This window comes from Amblyraja radiata, chromosome 20 (assembly GCF_010909765.2).
Source record: "Amblyraja radiata isolate CabotCenter1 chromosome 20, sAmbRad1.1.pri, whole genome shotgun sequence".
Taxonomy (NCBI): Eukaryota; Metazoa; Chordata; class Chondrichthyes; order Rajiformes; family Rajidae; genus Amblyraja; species Amblyraja radiata.
The window spans coordinates 12,678,081-12,696,777 of record NC_045975.1 but is presented as its reverse complement, the minus strand read 5'-3'; the positions used below and the strand labels follow the sequence as shown (position 1 = coordinate 12,696,777).

At 43.8% G+C, this 18,697-nt stretch overlaps 1 protein-coding gene across 10 annotated transcripts in view; it reads left to right on the top strand.

The window, feature by feature from the left end:
* Positions 1-17,808, top strand: part of tead1 (TEA domain transcription factor 1) — a 174,269-nt gene extending 156,461 nt beyond the window's left edge. For all 10 annotated transcript variants that reach the window (XM_033038855.1, XM_033038853.1, XM_033038852.1 and 7 more), the window contains 3 exons: positions 10,667-10,807; positions 13,354-13,506; positions 14,921-17,808. In XM_033038855.1, coding sequence (XP_032894746.1) covers positions 10,667-10,807; positions 13,354-13,506; positions 14,921-15,034 — 408 coding nt within the window. In that variant the 3' untranslated portion in view covers positions 15,035-17,808. The remainder of the gene's footprint in view (positions 1-10,666; positions 10,808-13,353; positions 13,507-14,920) is intronic.
* The last annotated feature ends 889 nt before the right edge of the window (positions 17,809-18,697 follow it).

Sequence of the window (18,697 nt, the reverse complement as noted above, 5' to 3'; positions counted from 1 at the left end):
TTGGCCCAAGGAATTATATGCAAGTTCTTATTTTCTCACTTTAAGGCCCAGTGTCTAAGAAGCACTGGATCATAAAATCATATGGGTGGGAGCAGAATTGAGCAATTCGGCCCATCAAGCCTTCTCTGCCATTCGATCATGGCTGATCTATTTTTCTCCCTCAACCCCATTCTCTTGCCTTCTCCCCATAACCTTTGACGCCCTTACTAATCAGGAATGTCAATCCCCGCTTTAAAAGTCCCCAATGACTTAGTTTAATTTATTATGGTCACGTGTACTGAGGTACAATTAAAAGCTTTTGTTTACATGCTATCTGGTCAAAGAAAAGATTACACATGATATAATCATCCTCATTGGAGACTTTTAAATGATCTTTAATCAAACCGTATCTGACTTAATCTTGCACTAAGTGTGTGCAATCAATCTGTCCACAGTACACAGATAAAGGGCACACATTTAGTGCAAGCTTAAGTCTGATAAAGTTTGATTAAAGACCGTTTAAAAGTCTCTAATGAGGATGATAGGAGGTCAGGACCACACTCTAGCTGATGAGAGAACCATTTAGTTGCCTGATAACAGCTGGGAAGAAACTGTCCCCTTCATATGGTGGTGTGCATTTTCAAGCTTCTGTACTACTCGCCTGATGGGAGAGGGGAAAAGAGGGGGTGACTGGGGTGAGATTGGTCCTTGATAATGCTTGGCCTCCACCTCCGGCTAAAAACATTCCTCCTCATTTCCATTCCAAAGGTACATCCTTTTACTCTGAGGCTGTGCCCTCTGGTCCGAGACTCTCCCACTCCTGGAAACATCCTCTCCACATCCACTCTATTAAGGCCTTTAATTATTCAGTATGTTTTAATGAGATCCCCCCTCATCCGTCTAAACGTCAGCAACTCCAGGCCCAGAGCCATCAAATACTCATCATACAGTGTAGACCACTCGTAGACCACCTCTAGACCCTCTCCAATGCCAGCACATTCTTCCTCAGATATGGGGCCCAAAATTGCTCACAATTTTCCAAATTTCTAACCCGTTTCTGTTTCGACCGAGCTCTTCAGATAGCATGGTCTGATAGTCAACCCTTGACTATTCAGATTATTATTGTAATTAAATGAAACGTATAAAGAATTTTATATTGTTTCCATGATTTATTTCTTCCTATGCCTTTTGTTTGCAACAATGTTCGAGAGGCTAATCTTGTAATCATGGTAGTTTACAGGATGATTATGGGTAGGGTTGCCAACTGTCCCGTATTAGCCGAGACATCCCGTATATTGGGCTAAATTGGTTTGTCCCGTACGGGACTGCCCTTGTCCCGTGTTTGACTGCTGCTACTCGGGTCGAGGGGACTGTCGGGTCAGAGCGCCAAGTCTGACCCCACCCCACACGTCCCGACGTAGTGCAGCCCATGGAGTGCAGCAGCAGCGCCTCGCCCGTGGCCTTGTCGGTCGGCAACCTGGCCAGCGGTCCGACCTTCGGATCTTCGCTTACCGCCGACACCACCACCCCTCCTCATGGCCGATCATCGGTTCATGAGTTGGATGGGGTGCCGGACTTTGCGTGGGCCAAAACTCCTCAGCTGGCCCGCCGGCTGGGCTTTGTGTGCAATCCAGCACCCGGGTCAACTCATCATTCACCCAGCCATGGCCGAGTCGGTCAACGAATTGCCGTCGGGAAGTTGTCCCGTATTTTGACCTTTTGTCCCTTATTTGGGAGTGAGAAAGTTGGCAACCCTAATTGTGGGAGAATTGGTAATCTTTGTAGGTTCTGGACCAAGAATGTTTCACTTTGGGCCTTGCAGGAAGTGAGGATTTCCCCAGCCTTGTGAGCGCTCCCAGTCTCCCAGTAACTTCCTGCTGGCCAAGGGCTCCATCTGGTGGCTGAGATTTCTTCAAACGTGACACATTCAGGAGTTTTGGCCAAGTGACATGGGAGATGATGGTTTTGAACTTGAATATTTGGTCACTCTACACTCATTGTTGTTTTAGTTTTTGCCTGGACCAACTTCCATTTGGTGTTTGACTGATTGTCTCAAGATTTTGTGGTAGAAAACCTTTTTGTCATCATCCTTGCTGGCTGGAGAGTGAAACATAAGATCAGAACCAGTGCAAAGGATAATTTAAGGCAGAGCGGAGGAGCAGTTTGGATTTGAGGGAATTCTCTACCCTGGTGTCATGGATCATTGGGAGTGATAGCCATTTTTGAATGCTGAAGTTATCTCGTTGAACAGTGGAATAGCCTTGAGAATGGTGCATGGCCTATTTCTGCTCCTGTTTCTAACCCTTTCTCGTACATTCTTCGGTTCCTTCAAATGCAACTGAAAACCGTGATCCTTTCAACATTCTCAGATAGCCATAGCAGAGCCCACAACTCTTCGCATTATCCTCACTTACAGCCCAGAGATAGGCACTTGTGTTGGCCATCAAGTACCTATCTATACGAATCCTATTTTCCTGCACTGACCCTGTCTTCTATGTCACGGTGTTTCAAGTGTTCAACAACTTGTTGGAATGTGAGACTATCTGATCCCAAAATCCTTCTTTGGCAGTGCACTCCAGATTTCAACCACCAAACATTCTTCACCAAATCCCATCGAACCTCTGTGTCCCTTACGTTATACCTGTTCCCTCTGGTTATTGACTCCTCTGCCAAGAGAAAAGGTTTCTCTCTGTCTTAACACTGATATTTGTGTATATCTTCTGCCAAGATTAGAGGGCCTGAGCTATAGGGGGAGGTTGAGCAGGCTGGTCCTTTATTTTTTTTGGAGCGCAGAAGAATGATCTTTTCGAGGTGCACAAGAGATTGAGAGGATTACATCGGGTAACTGCACAGAATCTTTTGCCCCGAGTAAGGGGAATCGAGAACAAGAGGACATAGGACACGGCCACATATTGGTAGGCCAAAGGTTTTAGTTTAATTTAGAGATACAGTGTGGAAATGGGCCCTTCGACCAGCAATCACTCATAAACTGGTTCTATCCTACACAATAGGGACAATTTACAGAAGCCAATTAACCTACAAATCTGGACATCTTTGTGGGAGGAACCTAGAGCACCCGGACAAAACCCACACAGTCCACGGAGAACGTGCAAACTCCATACAGACAGCACCTGTAGTCAGGATCACACCTGGGCCTCGTGCTCTACAGCTGCTCCACTGTATCCCTGAGAAAAAAATAAGATTCCAAGGTTGTGAGGAGTTTGTTTTATGGTATCGTTAATAGTGAATATCTAGAGAGATCTGATAGAAGTATACAAAACTCTATAATCTAATAACACTATAATGTAATAAATATATATACAGAGCATAGATAGGAGGCAGAGTGAGAAACAGGTATTGGTTTATTATTGTTACATGTATGGAGATGCAGTGAAAAGCTTTTGTTTGTGTGCTGTCCAGTCAAATCAAATCAAACCATACTTGAATGCATTCATGCCATATCCAAGGACCACAAGGTGTGCAAGGCAAAAAATACCAGTGCAGTTTCTAATGTTGCAGCATTATACTATTACAGTCACAGAGAAAACTTTTCCCCATAATGGAAGAATCTATAACTTAAGGGCCTGTCCCACTTGGCCGTCATTTACACGACAGGCCGGTCGCGCGTGTCAACATGTGTCCGCATAGCCGCCTGGAGCACGTGACGTCATTTGAAGATAAACACAAAATTCTGGAGTAACTCAGCGGGACCGGCAGCATCTCTGGAGAGAAGGAATGGATGATGTTTTGGGTCGAGACTCTTCTTCAGTTTAAAGAAGGGCCTTGACCCGAAGCGTCACCCATTGCTTCTCTCCAGAGATGCTGCTGGTCCCGCTGAGTTACTCCAGCATTTTGTGTCTGTCTCCAATCGTCCTGGCCCCGCTCTGGGAGTAGGAATGGGGGCGGATCCGGATCCGCAACGGCCGTGAGCCCCAGGCCGAGATCGGCGATCGTTTGCCTGCTTCTGCTGCTGTTGGAGGTGAGACGTTGCGCCGCACCAGGGTCTTGGGCCTGTCCCACTTTGGCCGTCAGTTACGCGACAGGCCGGTGGCGCGTGAAGATTTCGTACAGGACGAAGTCCACACCACACCACTCCATGCACCCACCCCGCGCTACCCACACTCTAGCAGGCCACGTAAATGGTGCGCGAATGACGGCCAAGTGGGACAGGTCATAGATTTCAGGTGAGAGTATTAGAAAGGATTTGAGGAAACATTTTTTCCCGAGAGATTGCTTGTAATCTGGAATGCACTGCCTGAGGCAGTGATGGAGACAGATAGTCTACAACGTTTAAAAGTATCTAGGTGTGCGCTTGGCCAAGGAATTAAGGTGACAGCCCAGGTGCTTCATGAATGGGATTAGAATACAGCTGCTCCTCGACTTACGATGAGGTTACATTCCGATAAACCCATCGTAAATCGAAAATATCACTAGTCGAAAACGCATTTAATACAATGCGATCGCGTGACCGGAAGTGAGCTGCGGCTCGCTGCCGTTGACGAGCGTTTGCACCATCATTAAGTCGAGATATCGTAAGTCGAAGCATCGTAAATCGGGGAGCATCTGTAGATGGGTTCTTGATGGTCAGCATGGACGTGGTGTGCTGAAGGGCTGTTTCTGCAGTGCATGAGCATAACCCTATCTAGGATGTGAATGTCATAGCCCAGTATGCAAAACAAATCTCTAAGATTTGCAGACTAGCTTGGCATGTGGACCCAACTTCACACAGTCACTATGTCTATGTTGCATGTGTGAATATCTAGCTTCTATACGCATGCTCAATATTTCACAGGGTTGCACAGTGGTACATTTGGTGGAGCCTCTGCCACACAACGCCAGACACCTGGGTTGGATCCTGCTCTTGGATGCTGTCTGTGTGGCGTTTTTGCGTTCTCCCTGTGACTGCGTGTGTTTACACTGGTGCTCTGGTTTTCTCCCACATCCCAAAGATGCGTAGGTTGGATGGTTAGCTGGCCTCTGTTAATGGCCCATATTATAGCGATGTGGTAAGAATCTGGGGGAATTGTTCGAAACCTGGGGAAAATAAAATGGGATGAAGTAAATGGGTGGTTAATGGTTTGGCACAGACTTGGTGGGCCGAAGGGCCTGTTTCCATGCTGTACCACTCTATGATCTCTGTGATATAAATGGTTAATAAAACTGGTGTTTAGTCTCTCTGGGATTTGCAATTAACTTATTGTGCAGAAACACATGAGTAATTCTCCACTGAAATATAGTTTTTACTGATCTGAACCATTCAGACGTGAAGCTTGCACAGTTTATTGGAAAAGATATCCATCGTAATGAGTAATCTTTGTATTGTTGCAATCGATTCAAAGTAGACCAAGGTTAGAGCTCTTCTAATATAATCAACATCTTGTCTAATAGAACAAGCCATGGGTACAAAGGTAATATCTTTGACACAAGGCCATAGAGCTGTGCAGCACAGAGACAGACCCTTTGGCCCACCTGGTCCATGCCAACGGAGGTGGTATATTGTGCAAGTCCAATTTGCCTTCATTTTGACTCGTTTTCCTCTTAACCCTTTCCTTTCCATGTATCTGTCCAAATGTCTTTTAAAAGTGCTGGAGAAGGATTTCCACAACTTTGACCCAGTGGCATTGAAGGAACGGTGATACGCTTCCAAGTTAGGTTGTTGTGTGCCTTGAAGGCCAACTTGAGGGTGGTTATTATGAGCTGCACACAGGGTCCTCAGAGTGTATGTGTTCAGATACTTGCACAGGTCTTTCCCCGGAGGGCTATGATGCACTCCAGCTTCAGGTAAATGGCCCAAGCCTTATTGGGTGGAGTCTGAGATGGATGTCTTCCTTAAAGTAGGTTATATAGTCTAGGGCTGCACAATGGTGGTTATATAGAGCAGCACAGTGGCGGAGCTGTAGAGCTGCTGCCTTCCCGTGCCAGAGACCCGGGTTCCATCCTGACTTCAGGAGTTTCAGGAGTCTCTACGGAGTTTGTACATTCTCCCTGTGTTTTTCTCCATGGGTTTTCTCCGGGTGCTCCGGTTTCCTCCACACACACACCAAAGACGTACACGTTTACGGGGTGATCTGTGGTTGGCGCGGTGGGCCGAAGGGCCTGTTTATGCGCAGTATCTCAAGTCTAAAGTCATGCAGCACACCTGTCCCTAGTGCATAATGACTATAACACCCCCATCTATACTCATCCCATTTATCAGCATTTTGTCTATCACCTTCTATATCTTGACAAATCAGTACTTACCTAGATAATTAGATCATTGAAGGTTGAGCGTCTCTGCCCCCCTCCCCCCTCCCCCCCCCCCCCATCTTAGGCAGTGCCTTCCAGATCCGAACCACTTCTGGTTTTAAAAAAACGTCTTCCTCGGGTCCCCTTCACCTCTCTGTCCCTTGCCATAAACTTACACCCTCTGGTTTTCTAACTCATAGAGTCACACAGCGTGGAAACAGTCCCCATGGTTCAACTTGCCCACACCGCCCAACATGTCCCATCTACACTAGTCCCATCTGCCTGCGTTTGCCCCACATCCCTCTAAACCTGTCCTGGCTATGTACCTGTCTATTTGTTTCTTAAAGTTGCGATAGTCCCTGCCTCAACTACCTCCTCCGGCAGCTCACCACCCTTTGTGTAAAAAAAGTTACCCGTGAGATTCCTATTGAATCTTTCCCCCTTGACCTTAACCTGTGTCCTCTGGTTGTCGATTCCCCTACTCTGCGGAAGAGACTCTGTGCATCTACCCAATCTGTTCCCTTCATGATTTTATACACTCCGCCATTGTGTGGAAAGTGTTCTCGCCATCCACCCATCCTTGTGTGCCCCCCAATATATTGTATTCAGTTTGCTTGTGTTTTGGCTTCTCATCTCGGGTTTTGCACCCTTCCTTCCCCAAAGGAACCCACTCTGGCTCCAAAACCTCTCAAGATTTTATTCATTTGACATGTGGACATCACTGTTAAGGCCAACATTTGTTTACCATCCCTAGTTATAACCATATAACCATATAACAATTACAGCACGGAAACAGGCCAACTCGTCCCTTCTAGTCCGTGCCGAACACTTATTCTCCCCTAGTCCCATCTACCTGCACTCAGACCATAACCCTCCATTCCTTTCCCGTCCATATACCTATCCAATTTATTTTTAAATTATAAAATCGAACCTGCCTCCATCACTTCCACTGGAAGCTCATTCCACACAACCACCACTCTCTGAGTAAAGAAGTTCCCCCTCATGTTACCCCTAAATTTCTGTCCCTTAATTCTCAAGTCATGTCCTCTTGTTTGAATCTTCCCTACTCTCAATGGGAAAAGCTTATCCACGTCAACTCTGTCTATCCCTCTCATCATTTTAAAGACCTCTATCAAGTTCCCCCCCTTAACCTTCTGCGCTCCAAAAAATAAAGACCTAACTTGTTCAACCTTTCTCTGTAACTTAGTTGCTGAAACCCAGGCAACATTCTAGTAAATCCCCTCTGTACTCTCTCTATTTTGTTGACATCCTTCCTATAATTAGGCGACCAAAATTGTACACCATGCTCCAGAATTGGCCTCACCAATGCCTTGTACAATTTTAACATTACATCCCAACTTCTATACTCAATGCTCTGATTTATAAGGGCCAGCACACCAAAAGCTTTCTTTACCACCCCCAAAAGCTTTCTTTACCACCCTTAAAGAGGGCAGTGATCCGCCACCTTAAAACTGCAGTGTATCTTTAGATGATGGTGCCCATACTGAACAGATGGTGAGGAGGTTTCATGACTTTCAGCAGATTTAATGGGCAAGTCGTCCATTCAGCAGGGTTCATCTCCAATCAATGTGTGAACTTCTCATCTGGAACGGTACATAATTGGAGGGGGCCATTTGGCCCATTGTGCTGAGGCAGCTCTCAATGAGCTGTCATTAGTTCTGCGGAGATGCTGCAGATGCTAGAATCGAGAGCCAAAGATCTGCATGGTTTGATAGTACCCGTGCCTCATATGATTTGACAGGATAGCGCACAAACAAAGTTCTTCACTACATCTCAGTGCACGTGACAAAACTAAACCAAGACCAAATCGATCTGCCGGAGAGACTTGGTGCTGCTCTACCTACTGATGGTTATGTGCTATTGATGGTTGCAATTCTCCTTTTTGTCTGCAACTCTTCTCTGTTATAAATGTTCAGTTCCCCTTGGAAAGAGGTGATGTTCTCCTCAGATGATTTATTCCTGCAAACCACAACATTAAAAACTTACAAGGTACAAAGGATATTTCAGACTGGCATCCTGTAGTCTGCTCGAAACCACCTCGCCATTCAATCATGGCTGATGTCTGCCTCCTAATCCCATTTTCCTGCCTTCTCCCCATAACCCCTGACACCCGTTCTAATCAAGAATTTATCTAACACTGCCTTAAAAATATCCACTGACTCGGTCACCACAGCTCTTTGCGGCAACGAGTTCCACAGATTAACTACCCTCTGACTAAAGATGGTCCTCCTCACCTCCTTTCTAAAAGACCATCCTTTAATTCTGAGGCTATGACCTCTGGTCCTAGACTCTCCCACCAGCGGAAACATCCTTTCCACATCCACTCTGTCTATGCCTTTCATTATTCTGTAAGTCAATGAGGTCCCCCCTCAACCTTCTAAACTCCTGCAAGTATACGCCCAGTGCCGTCAAATCCTAATCAGCCTGAAGAAGGGTCCTGACCCGAAATGTCGTCTGTCCGTTTCATACACAGATGCTGCCTGACCCACTCAGTTCTTCCAACATTTTGTGTTTTGCTCAAGATTCCAGCATCTGCAGTTTCTTGTGTCATCGCCCTGCACAGGATATGTGTACATAGCACTTGGGGATATGTATACATAGCACTTGGGGTGTCAAACATACTGGAACACCACTAATTTTTAAGCATGTAAATTTAGCTGCAGCGGAAATGGAAAACTTGTGTTTATATTGCAATGTAAGATGCTTCACAAGGCTATAATTAAGCAAAGATTTTAACACCAGGCCATTGAGAGGGCATATTGTGTGAGTTGCCAGAGGTAGCAGTGGTGGTGGGTACAATTACAAGGTTTAAAAGGCTTTTGGACAGGTTGATGAATAGGAGTGGTTCAGAGAGATATGGGCCAAACGCTGGCAAACAGGAGCAGCTCAGGGAGACACGTTGCTTGGCATGTTGAGTTGGGCTGAACGGACTGGAGAGCTATATCAGGCAATGGAGAGGTACAAGGAGGGAATTCTAGCGGTTATGCAGGGCGAGCTGAAGGCACTCCTGCGATAACGGTGATTAAAGATAGACACAAAGTGCTGGAGTAACTCAGCGGATCAGGCAGCATCTCTGGGGGGAAAGGAGAGTGATTAAGAAAGCCCAACTAAATCTGGAATGCATAAGTAACCAAAGTTGAAAGAGGACTTGTTTTCAAGGACTGCTGACACTTACGGTTTGTGATACTGGCTGCCTCTGTATTGATGAGAATAAGCATGGATTAGGTGAACACTTGATCTCAGTCCACAAAGGCCTGTTTGAGGTCACGGTTGCTAATCTTTTTAACTCCACCCAATTCTTAATCCATTTATTGATTTTTTGGAGTCATGTGGTGCAACGGTATTGTAAAAACTAATAGTTTTGGGTATGGATGAAAGATGATTTAGAATATAAAAAATCATCTCCTTGTGGCGATTGGACAAACTTCCTCCTGCTTTTTTTTCCTTCTTCACTTATTTCTTTTCCTCACTATTTCTTGTTTCTGCTTCTTACTCACGCACACTAGTCTATCTTTCCTTCTTTACTACTTCTTTAGCTTTTTCTCCTCTTTCTTTTCTCTTTAAAAAAAAAATTTAAAAAAAATGCAAGCTGTACAGAGAATGGAATATGTTAACATAATTTTGGGGACCTGTAAAAAGGTATTGTATTGTACTTCTAATAAATAAAATTAAAAAAAAACAAAAAAAACTCCCCTTCACATTCTGACTTTTCTAACCTTTGCCCAGAGTGAGTCCACAAGCAAACTGGAGGAAAAGCACCTCGTATTCCACTTGGGTAGCTTACATCCCAGCAATACGAACATTGAATTATCCAACTTCATCTCCTACCTTTCCCCTGTCCTCCACCCTTCCCTAGTTCGAACATATCCTTCTACCCATATCCCTCCGCCCCAGCTTCACATTTCACTACTTCTCTTTATCTGATACCTATGTGGCTCCCTTGGGTGTCAGGGCTTATGGGGAGAAGGCAGGAGAATGAGGTTGAGAGGGAAAGATAGATCAGCCATGATTGAATGGCAGACTTGATTGGCCGAATAGCCTAATTCTGCTCCTATAACATAAACCTTTGAACTCTGCTTTGTCACTGATTCCAACTACCATTCAACCCCTCCTGTATCCACCACTCACTCGCCAGGCTTTGTCCCACCCTCACCTTACTTTTTCAGATTTATCCCCCTTACTCCACCATGCCGACCAGGTATCTCCCCCCCCCTGCTCCAACGGTGTGAGGAAGAGTTGAGGCAGCATCTGTAGAGAACATGTATATGTGACATTTGGTGTCAGGACCGTTCTACAGCAGTTACTCGCAGAAGCTTGGTTTTTGTTTACTCGGCCTGTTGTCGAACCTGTTTGATTATGTTTTTTAAATGTTGATTCACACGTTATGTTAATTTGTTCATTATATTAATTTATGCATTCTGTTAATTCATGCGTTCATTAGGCTGACCTGAATTGCAATATTCAAGATGATGCTGGAGCGTTCTATGGTGTCACAAGTCAGTACGAGAGCTCAGAAAACATGACAATCACTTGCTCAACGAAAGTTTGCTCATTTGGGAAACAAGTGGTGGAGAAAGTGGAGGTGAGACTTGAGCATAATCTTGGGTTGCAGGTGGATTAGACTCATCCAGAATTATTTTGTCAATGTGGTGTGTGCTTTAATGGAGCAGTTCGAGACAATTTGAACACTGACTTCAATTACATTCATAATTTATTTATTTTTTGAACAGATAAGTTTATTGTACGCAGTCTTTTTCCCAGGGTAGGGGTGTCAAGAACTAGAGGCCATATGATTAAGGTGAGAGGAGAAAGATTTAATAGGAACATGAGGGGCAAGAGGGTGGTGGGTATATAGAACGAGCTGTGGTTGAGCCAAGGACAATGACAACATTAACAGACATTTGCACACGTTCATGGATATGAAAGAGGGACATGTGCCAAACCCAGGCCAATGGGACAAGGTTAGATGGGGCATCATGGTCAGCATAGATGAATTGGGCCAAAGGACCTTTTCCGTGTTAAATGTCTCTGACTCTAAACAAGAAGCAAACTGCTGGCTACTACTGTCTGAAGAAGGGTTTCGCCCCGAAACGTTGCCTTTTTCCTTCGTTCCATAGATGCTGCTGCACCCGCTGAGTTTCTCCAGCTTTTTTGTGTACCTGCTGGCTACTATGCCTGGTTTTGCTCTCCCCCCCACCATAACATATCTTCCAGATTTCTCCCCATACCCCCATCAGTCTGAAACGTTGTCTGTCCATTCCTCTCCACAGATGCTGCCTGACCTGTTGTTCCTTCAGTATTTTAGACAATAGACAATAGGTGCAGGTCTAGGCCATTCGGCCTTTCAAGCCGAAAGACCTACTATTTTGTTGGGTTGTTTTGCTTAAGATTCCAGCATCTGCAGTTTCTTGAGTCTTCATTTTGCTGAGCTGGTCAGAAAGCCTTCTTTCCGAAGAGATTGGTCATCTGGCCATTTCTTTCCACTCAGTCCCTCCAGCAGTTTGTTTTTTGCTCATAGAATTTGACCTAAAACATGAGGCAATTTGGCCCATTATAACCGCCCTCTGAGTAAAGAAAATCTTCCTCGGGTCATCCTTAAACTTCTTTCTCCTTACTCTTAAACTACGATCTAGTTTTTACACCTCTGAAAAGTTTCCAACTCTCAGTCCTAATGCGGGGTCTCGACCCATAACGTTGACCATCGCTGGGCCTCCACAGGTGCTGCTCTACCCACTGAGTTCCTCCAGCAGTCTGTTTTATTTTCCTCTTGACAATGCTATTTGCAGCCTCTTGTACTTTCCTACTCTCCACCCTGTCTTTACTCACCACAATGTTGTACACCTCGAGGGGTAGGGGACGAGGGGAATTTTTCACCTAGGGGGAGTTTGTAATCTGGAACACTCAGCCTGAAGGGGTGGAGGAGGCAGAGACTTGCAATGTGCAACAGATATTTGGATGGGCACTTGAATGCTGAGGACCAGAAGGAAATGGACAGAGTGCTTGAAAATGGGTTTCAAACACAGAACAGTAGAGTGCAAGAACAGGCTCTTTGGCCCATTATGTCCATGCAAAAGACTACGCCAAGATCAACTAATCCCCTCTGCCTGCACGTGATCTGTATCCCTCCGTTCCCTACATATCCACGTGTCCATCCAATAGCCTCTTAAATTCCACTATCGTATATGCTTCCACCACCAGTGCGTTCCAGGCGCTCACTCGCCCTCTGTGTAAAAAAAAAACAACCTTTTACCGCACATCTCCTTTAAACTCACCTTAAAGCTATGGCCTCTAGTCTTATCCAGCATAGATAGGTATTTGATAATAGGAGGAGCAATGTAGCAAACTGCTGGTGGGACCTAATTGGGGAGGTCAGCTTCTGGAGAGTGAAAAGGAATAGTCAATGTTTTGGATTGAATCAAATATTAGGAGGAGGAGCAGGGAGGAGTTTGAGTATCGGATAGCCAGCAATCCTTTTGTTGTGGTTTAAGGAGCAATCCACCCTGCAATATCATTCTCTTCCCTATTGTAACGTCACTCCAAGGATCATGCAAGTCTATTACATTCTGTATTTCCGGAGTTCTCCCTCCCTCTTGTGGCCATATCTGGTAAACTCAACTCCGAGTTCAGTCCCGAGTTTAGACACAAAATGCTGGTGTAACTCAGCGGTTCAGGCAACATCTCTGGAGAAAAAGCAATAGGTGGCGTTTCGGGTCGGAACCCTTCTTCAGACTTCAATACCAAACTTGTCAAGTTTTAAAGAACACTCCTCTATACTCCTGACAGAAGTAGGTTAAATGATGAGAGGCATAGACTTGGTAGACAAACAGAAGTTTTTACCCAGGGTGGAAATGTCAAAGACTGAGGTGAAAGAGGCAAAGTTTAAGGGAAATGTGCAGGGCAAGTTTTGTTTTTCTCCTGAGAGTGGTGTGTGCACGGGACATGCTGCCAGAGGTGATGAGGAGATTCCAATATCTTCTCCATACCATTTGGGGGGGGGGGGTTCCGTAAAGCATACACTATGGCCAAATGTTCTATTGATTTGGTTTTGTTCCATTCACTTTATTCAGGACATTATTATTCAATTTATCAAACAGTAATAATACATTTTTCCTAATATCTTTCTCCCAGACTGAGTATGCACGGTTTGAGAATGGACGTTTTGTATACAGAATAAACCGCTCCCCGATGTGCGAATATATGATCAACTTCATTCACAAGCTCAAACACTTGCCGGAAAAGTACATGATGAACAGCGTATTGGAGAATTTCACTATTTTATTGGTGAGTCTCTCCTTTCATCTGAAACCCGAATTAATTGAGTGTTGCGCTATTTAATCGGACAGCTATCTTCAAGTAAAACCTTCCCAGGAACATTTGGAATTCAGCAAAACACAAAGTGCTGGGAGGAACTCGGTGGATGAGGCAGCATCTGTGGACAGGAATGGATGGGTGATGTTCCAGGGTCAGGACCCTTTAGTTTAATTTAGAGATACAATGTGGAAACAGGCCCTTCGGCCCACCTAGTCTGCGCCAACCAGCGATCCCTGCACACTTACACTATCCTGCGCACACACACACACACACTCAGGACAATTTACAATTTTACCAAAGCCAATTAACCTACAAACCTGTACATCTTTGCAGCGTGGGAGAGAACCGGAAAAACCCACGCAGGTCGTGACAGAATGTACAAACTCCATACAGACAGCACCCGTGGGCTGGATTGAACCTGGGTCTCTGGGGCTGTAAGGCAGCAACTCTACCGCTGTGCCTTCGTGCCGCCTAGACTGGTTGGAGTAGAGGGGAGCAAGTTGGAAAAGAGAGATGGGGGTAGGACAAAGCCTGGAGAATGATAGGTGGATACAGGTGAGGGGGATGGTTGGCAGATTAATGGAATAAATGACAAAGGCTAGAGGTGAAAAAGAAATTACTTGGGTATCATTATTTGGCTGTAGTCTGGATCTTGTTGAGGATTCATGTAGTACCATGGTTTCAGATAGGAAAAAGGGATTAACTTATCACAGGCTGGTCAACTTGCTACTGATGTTGGGAAATCACTGGGAAGAATGAAGAAACAATATCTCTCTGTATCTTGATAATGTCAGTCGGTCCATGGCAGTCAGCATGGGTTTGTTAAGAGGAGAGGAACACAAGAGACTGCAGACTGGAATCTTGAGCTAAACAAAAAGTGCTGGGAGAAACTCAGCGGGTCAGGCAGCAACTGTGGAGGGAATGGACAGGTGATGTTTTGGGTTGGGACCCTTCTTCAGACTGATAGAATAAGGGGGGGAGATCACTGGCCTGACGTGCAAGAATTTGAGATCACAGAAACGGCACGAGTCGTGTTAACGACTATTTAAAACAATAAAGTATATAGAGCGAGCATTGGGATTAAAGTTCTCATTTTGGTCACAATCCCAATTTGTCCAAAGAAGCATCCTGACCCGAAACATCATCCGTCTATCTCCTTCAACAGATGCTGCATGACCTGCTGAGTTCCTCCAGCACTCAGTATTTTTTTTTAATCACCCAAGATTCCAGCATCTGCAGTCTCTTGTGCCTCCATCCCAATGTGTCCGAATGTCAATGCTCGTTCTATTAATGCTCTGACGCAGCCCTTTTTTAAACTCTTAAATGAAACTTGTTTTCTTAGTTGTGGGAGAGATCGCTCAGGATTTTATTTTGTTGCCTCCAGGTGGTAACAAACAGGGACACACAGGAGACGCTTCTGTGCATGGCTTGTGTGTTTGAAGTTTCGACCAGTGAACATGGAGCGCAGCATCACACCTACAGGCTCATGAAGGAATAACCATGGAAACTTCATTCCCTCTCTGGAGAACGAAAAACACAGCTGTAATTGAATAGACTAAAAACCTCATACATGTGGCAGTGCCTCAAATCAATTGATACACCATAACCTGTCTGAATTTCTGATGTAGGTAGCCTTTTCGTGTGTGTGTGTGTGTGTGTGTGAGTGCGTGTGTGCGCGTGTGTGTATATACATAAAGAGCTGTGAATTATGGTACCATATTGATAGGTTTTTATATTGAATTATCTGTGCTTCAAGATTTTAAAAAAAGTAAACAAATTACCTGTTTGAGTTACTGCATTGGAAAAAAATGGGACTATCACGTCTAAATTTTGTTCTAATAATTATGGGAGCATAGTCTATTCAGCACAAGCTTTTCTGTGTCAACAGAAAACAAAACGAAACATAAGACAGGAACATAATGATTGTAGACACAATGCATTTAACTGTGGAGTGACTGCCTGCCTTTGTAAAGATAATTTATTTAAAGAGTTTTTTTTTCCAAAGATGGTATATTCACAGGTATATATTTATCAACATGTGAATATGCAGGAGATGGCATCAGGATGTAGTTCAAGACTTCAGGTCAGCATTTATCGCGATGCTGGTGAGAAGAATGTCAGTGATTTTGTGGTCACCAGGTCTATTTGTTTTCAGGTTTCATTATTCTTTTTTTTAAAACACACACACACACACTCCTTTAAAAAAAAAATATACAACACCGGTTGTATATACAACAGTTCCTTGCAACATTTAGCCGAACAGTTTTAGGAAATCCTGCGGCAAAAAGCATGCTCACCAGGTTTAGATGAATGGGAACTTGTCACAACGTGAATGAGTGCAGACCCACAATGGAAGTATTTTGGAGTATTTAGGACTAAAATGGGATTAGGCCAGTTGAATTGGTACTATCCAGCGATGCCAACACGTGCTTTTATTTACAATTAAACTCAATTGTAGAAAGGATTATTTGCTTTATAAGTTTCTCGTTGTGAGACAATAGTAGGGATGTGTGGCGAACTGGTTATTTAATACAAAGGAAATTAATTTCTAAAACGTTTGTCCCAGTCATGAGATTACAAGGCAGAAACAAAATACTGCCGCACTTAAAATCCCCTGCTGACTTTTCACAGTAATATTCAATAATTAACCCTTTCTTGTCCATGTAGAAATCTCAGCTAGGTTCCCAGTGAACATTTCCAGGTCATTTGTTAGTTGTGTATGTGCCAGCTGTACTGTTTCAGTTCTGTGGGGAAAGATGATACCAAATTAAAACTACGATCATATCACAAGAATTTATTATAAGAGTACTGTGAGTTAAGAAACAGCAATGACTTTCGTATGTTTCTATAATTCTATTTTGTAATAGTGTTTGGAAATTTACTTTTTGGAGAAAAAGAAAAGTGTATTTTTTAGCATCGGAAGAAAGTGCATGTTTAGAAAAACTAAGGGAGATTATTCAGTACGCGCAGATCTGGTCCCGGCGTAGGTTTGTAAATGACGCTTGCTTGAAGAGGCTGGTAACTGAACCAGTGTGGTTAGTGTCCTTGAGTGGGTGAAAACAGCAGTGTGTGGTTTGATGGATTGAAAGAAACTGCCAGCTAGAATCCATCAGCAAACAAACAAGGGACTTATTGGTGCCTCCATATCCTGACCTCTTGGTTCTCTCTGAGACGCAGTGTACTCTCACAAGGGGTCTTGCCTGTTTTTTGATATACGTGCGCGTGTGTGTATATGTGTGTGTGTGTGCGTGCGTGTTTCAACTTTGGTACTTGTGTGTGTAACAGCTGTGGTTCCCCCATGTTACTTGACAGGTGAGCTCGCTGTCGTGTAACAAAACCAGCTTACCCTGTGTCATCTCTATGACTTTTAAGTTTGAATTTCTGTACGTTGAAATAATCTGCAGTGGCACAGTTACTCGATGTTCAATTTTGGGGATTTGAGGAGAAAATGCCATGGTTTTAAAGTATTTGTCTCTACACACTTAAACGTGTACAAAGAAAAAAAATATATTGTGATCACTGTTCATTGTAAGAAATTATTGAAACCCAAATAAGATGTTACTGAGGCTGTGAGTTCTTTGCTAAGCTGGAAGTTATCAGTGACTTTTTTTCAGATGTAATTTTAATTCAGTGCTGCCAAAGCGTACATTTAATTCAGTGCCTTAATAGCGTACTATAGAAAGTTACAATTCATCTGCAGATCTGCATATTTTAATTGGATAATACCGTGCTTTGAGAACAATGCTTTATCTCATGATTGTTCCTGACACGCACGTGTTGCAAACAATGAATCTGAACACACTTTGTGAAAAGTATTTTGAGGAATATTCTTTTTGGTAAAGTGTGTTAAATTGTACACCAACCAGTGATAAAACCAATCACGTCCAATTTGGTCAAACAAGGATCCTGTTTCGGAGTTTGGATTGGAATGAGCATAGAACGCAAGAGTAGCCAGCCTTTTAAACACCTGCCTTTAACAACTAATGACCAAATAACAATCTCCATATAATCTCCTGCACTCCAGCACGCAAGTGCCTTTGTTTTTTGATATTCCAGCCTAGAAAAGATCTGTTCAGTCAAATGAAATGTAAATTGTATGCAGATCGGAAACCAAATAAAACAAAATAAAAGTGATCACCTTTTATGCCTTTTACTGAGTACTGCAAACAAATTGAAGTTTTGAAGGTGGCATTTTTGAAGTATGTTCGGAGAAGCTGAGACAGATTCTAAGATACAACTGAGGTTACACAATGTATAGCGGAAACAAAAAAAGATAAAAAATTATTATAATTGTTTATTTTTTTAGCGGATGTTATAGTGTTTGAATCTTGGTGGGGTTTGACTATTGTATGAGAAATCGTGAACAGTTGTTGGCTAAACAGTAACCTTGACTATACTGTCAGCATCCAACGTACTTGCATACAGTGCCTGTGGTTTTTAGATTAGTGAAGACTGATTAAATTATACATTTAAGAAGTGCATCATGTGAGCCTCCGATGTGGTGGCTCAAATTAAATGTTGGGTTTGTTTTGTACAGGATTATATAGAATGAGCAGACGAGAAATGGACCGAGTCATCTTGTTCCTACTGGTGTTGATGCTCCATACAATTCTCCTTTCTGCTTGTTGTTCCCGATTCCCACTCCCCTTCCCCCATTAGCCGCTCTTGGTCTTTTCTTGCACTTTCTTCTTAAATAGAAGCCCGTATACGAGTGAGTTCAGGAAGAAAACATTTATCTAGAATTCCCTGTGGACTTTTTTGTTAAGAACTTTGTAACTCTGAAGACTTCTCTTAAATCCCATCTCCTATAATCCAAAATTCTCTCCACCGAGGAGGTGCCCCTGAAACACAACTCCTAACTTGCCTCAGTTACCCTCATAGACGGTGATGTAGACTCCAGTCTTGGCGTTGCCTTCTTTCGTTTCTTTGGGATATCATGAGGCACCGGTTGTCTCCTTCCTGTTGTGCAAAGATGCTCACAAGATCATTCCACTCGTCTTACCCAGATATGATCCATTGCCAAGGTTACGTGACCTCTGTTGCAGAAGATTCTGGTGTCTTGACATTTATATGAAGACTAAGACACGGGCATCAGCAAAACGTTTGAGCGTTCAACAAGATTTTCCACCCACTTCAACCTGCAAACCTGATCTAACCTCCT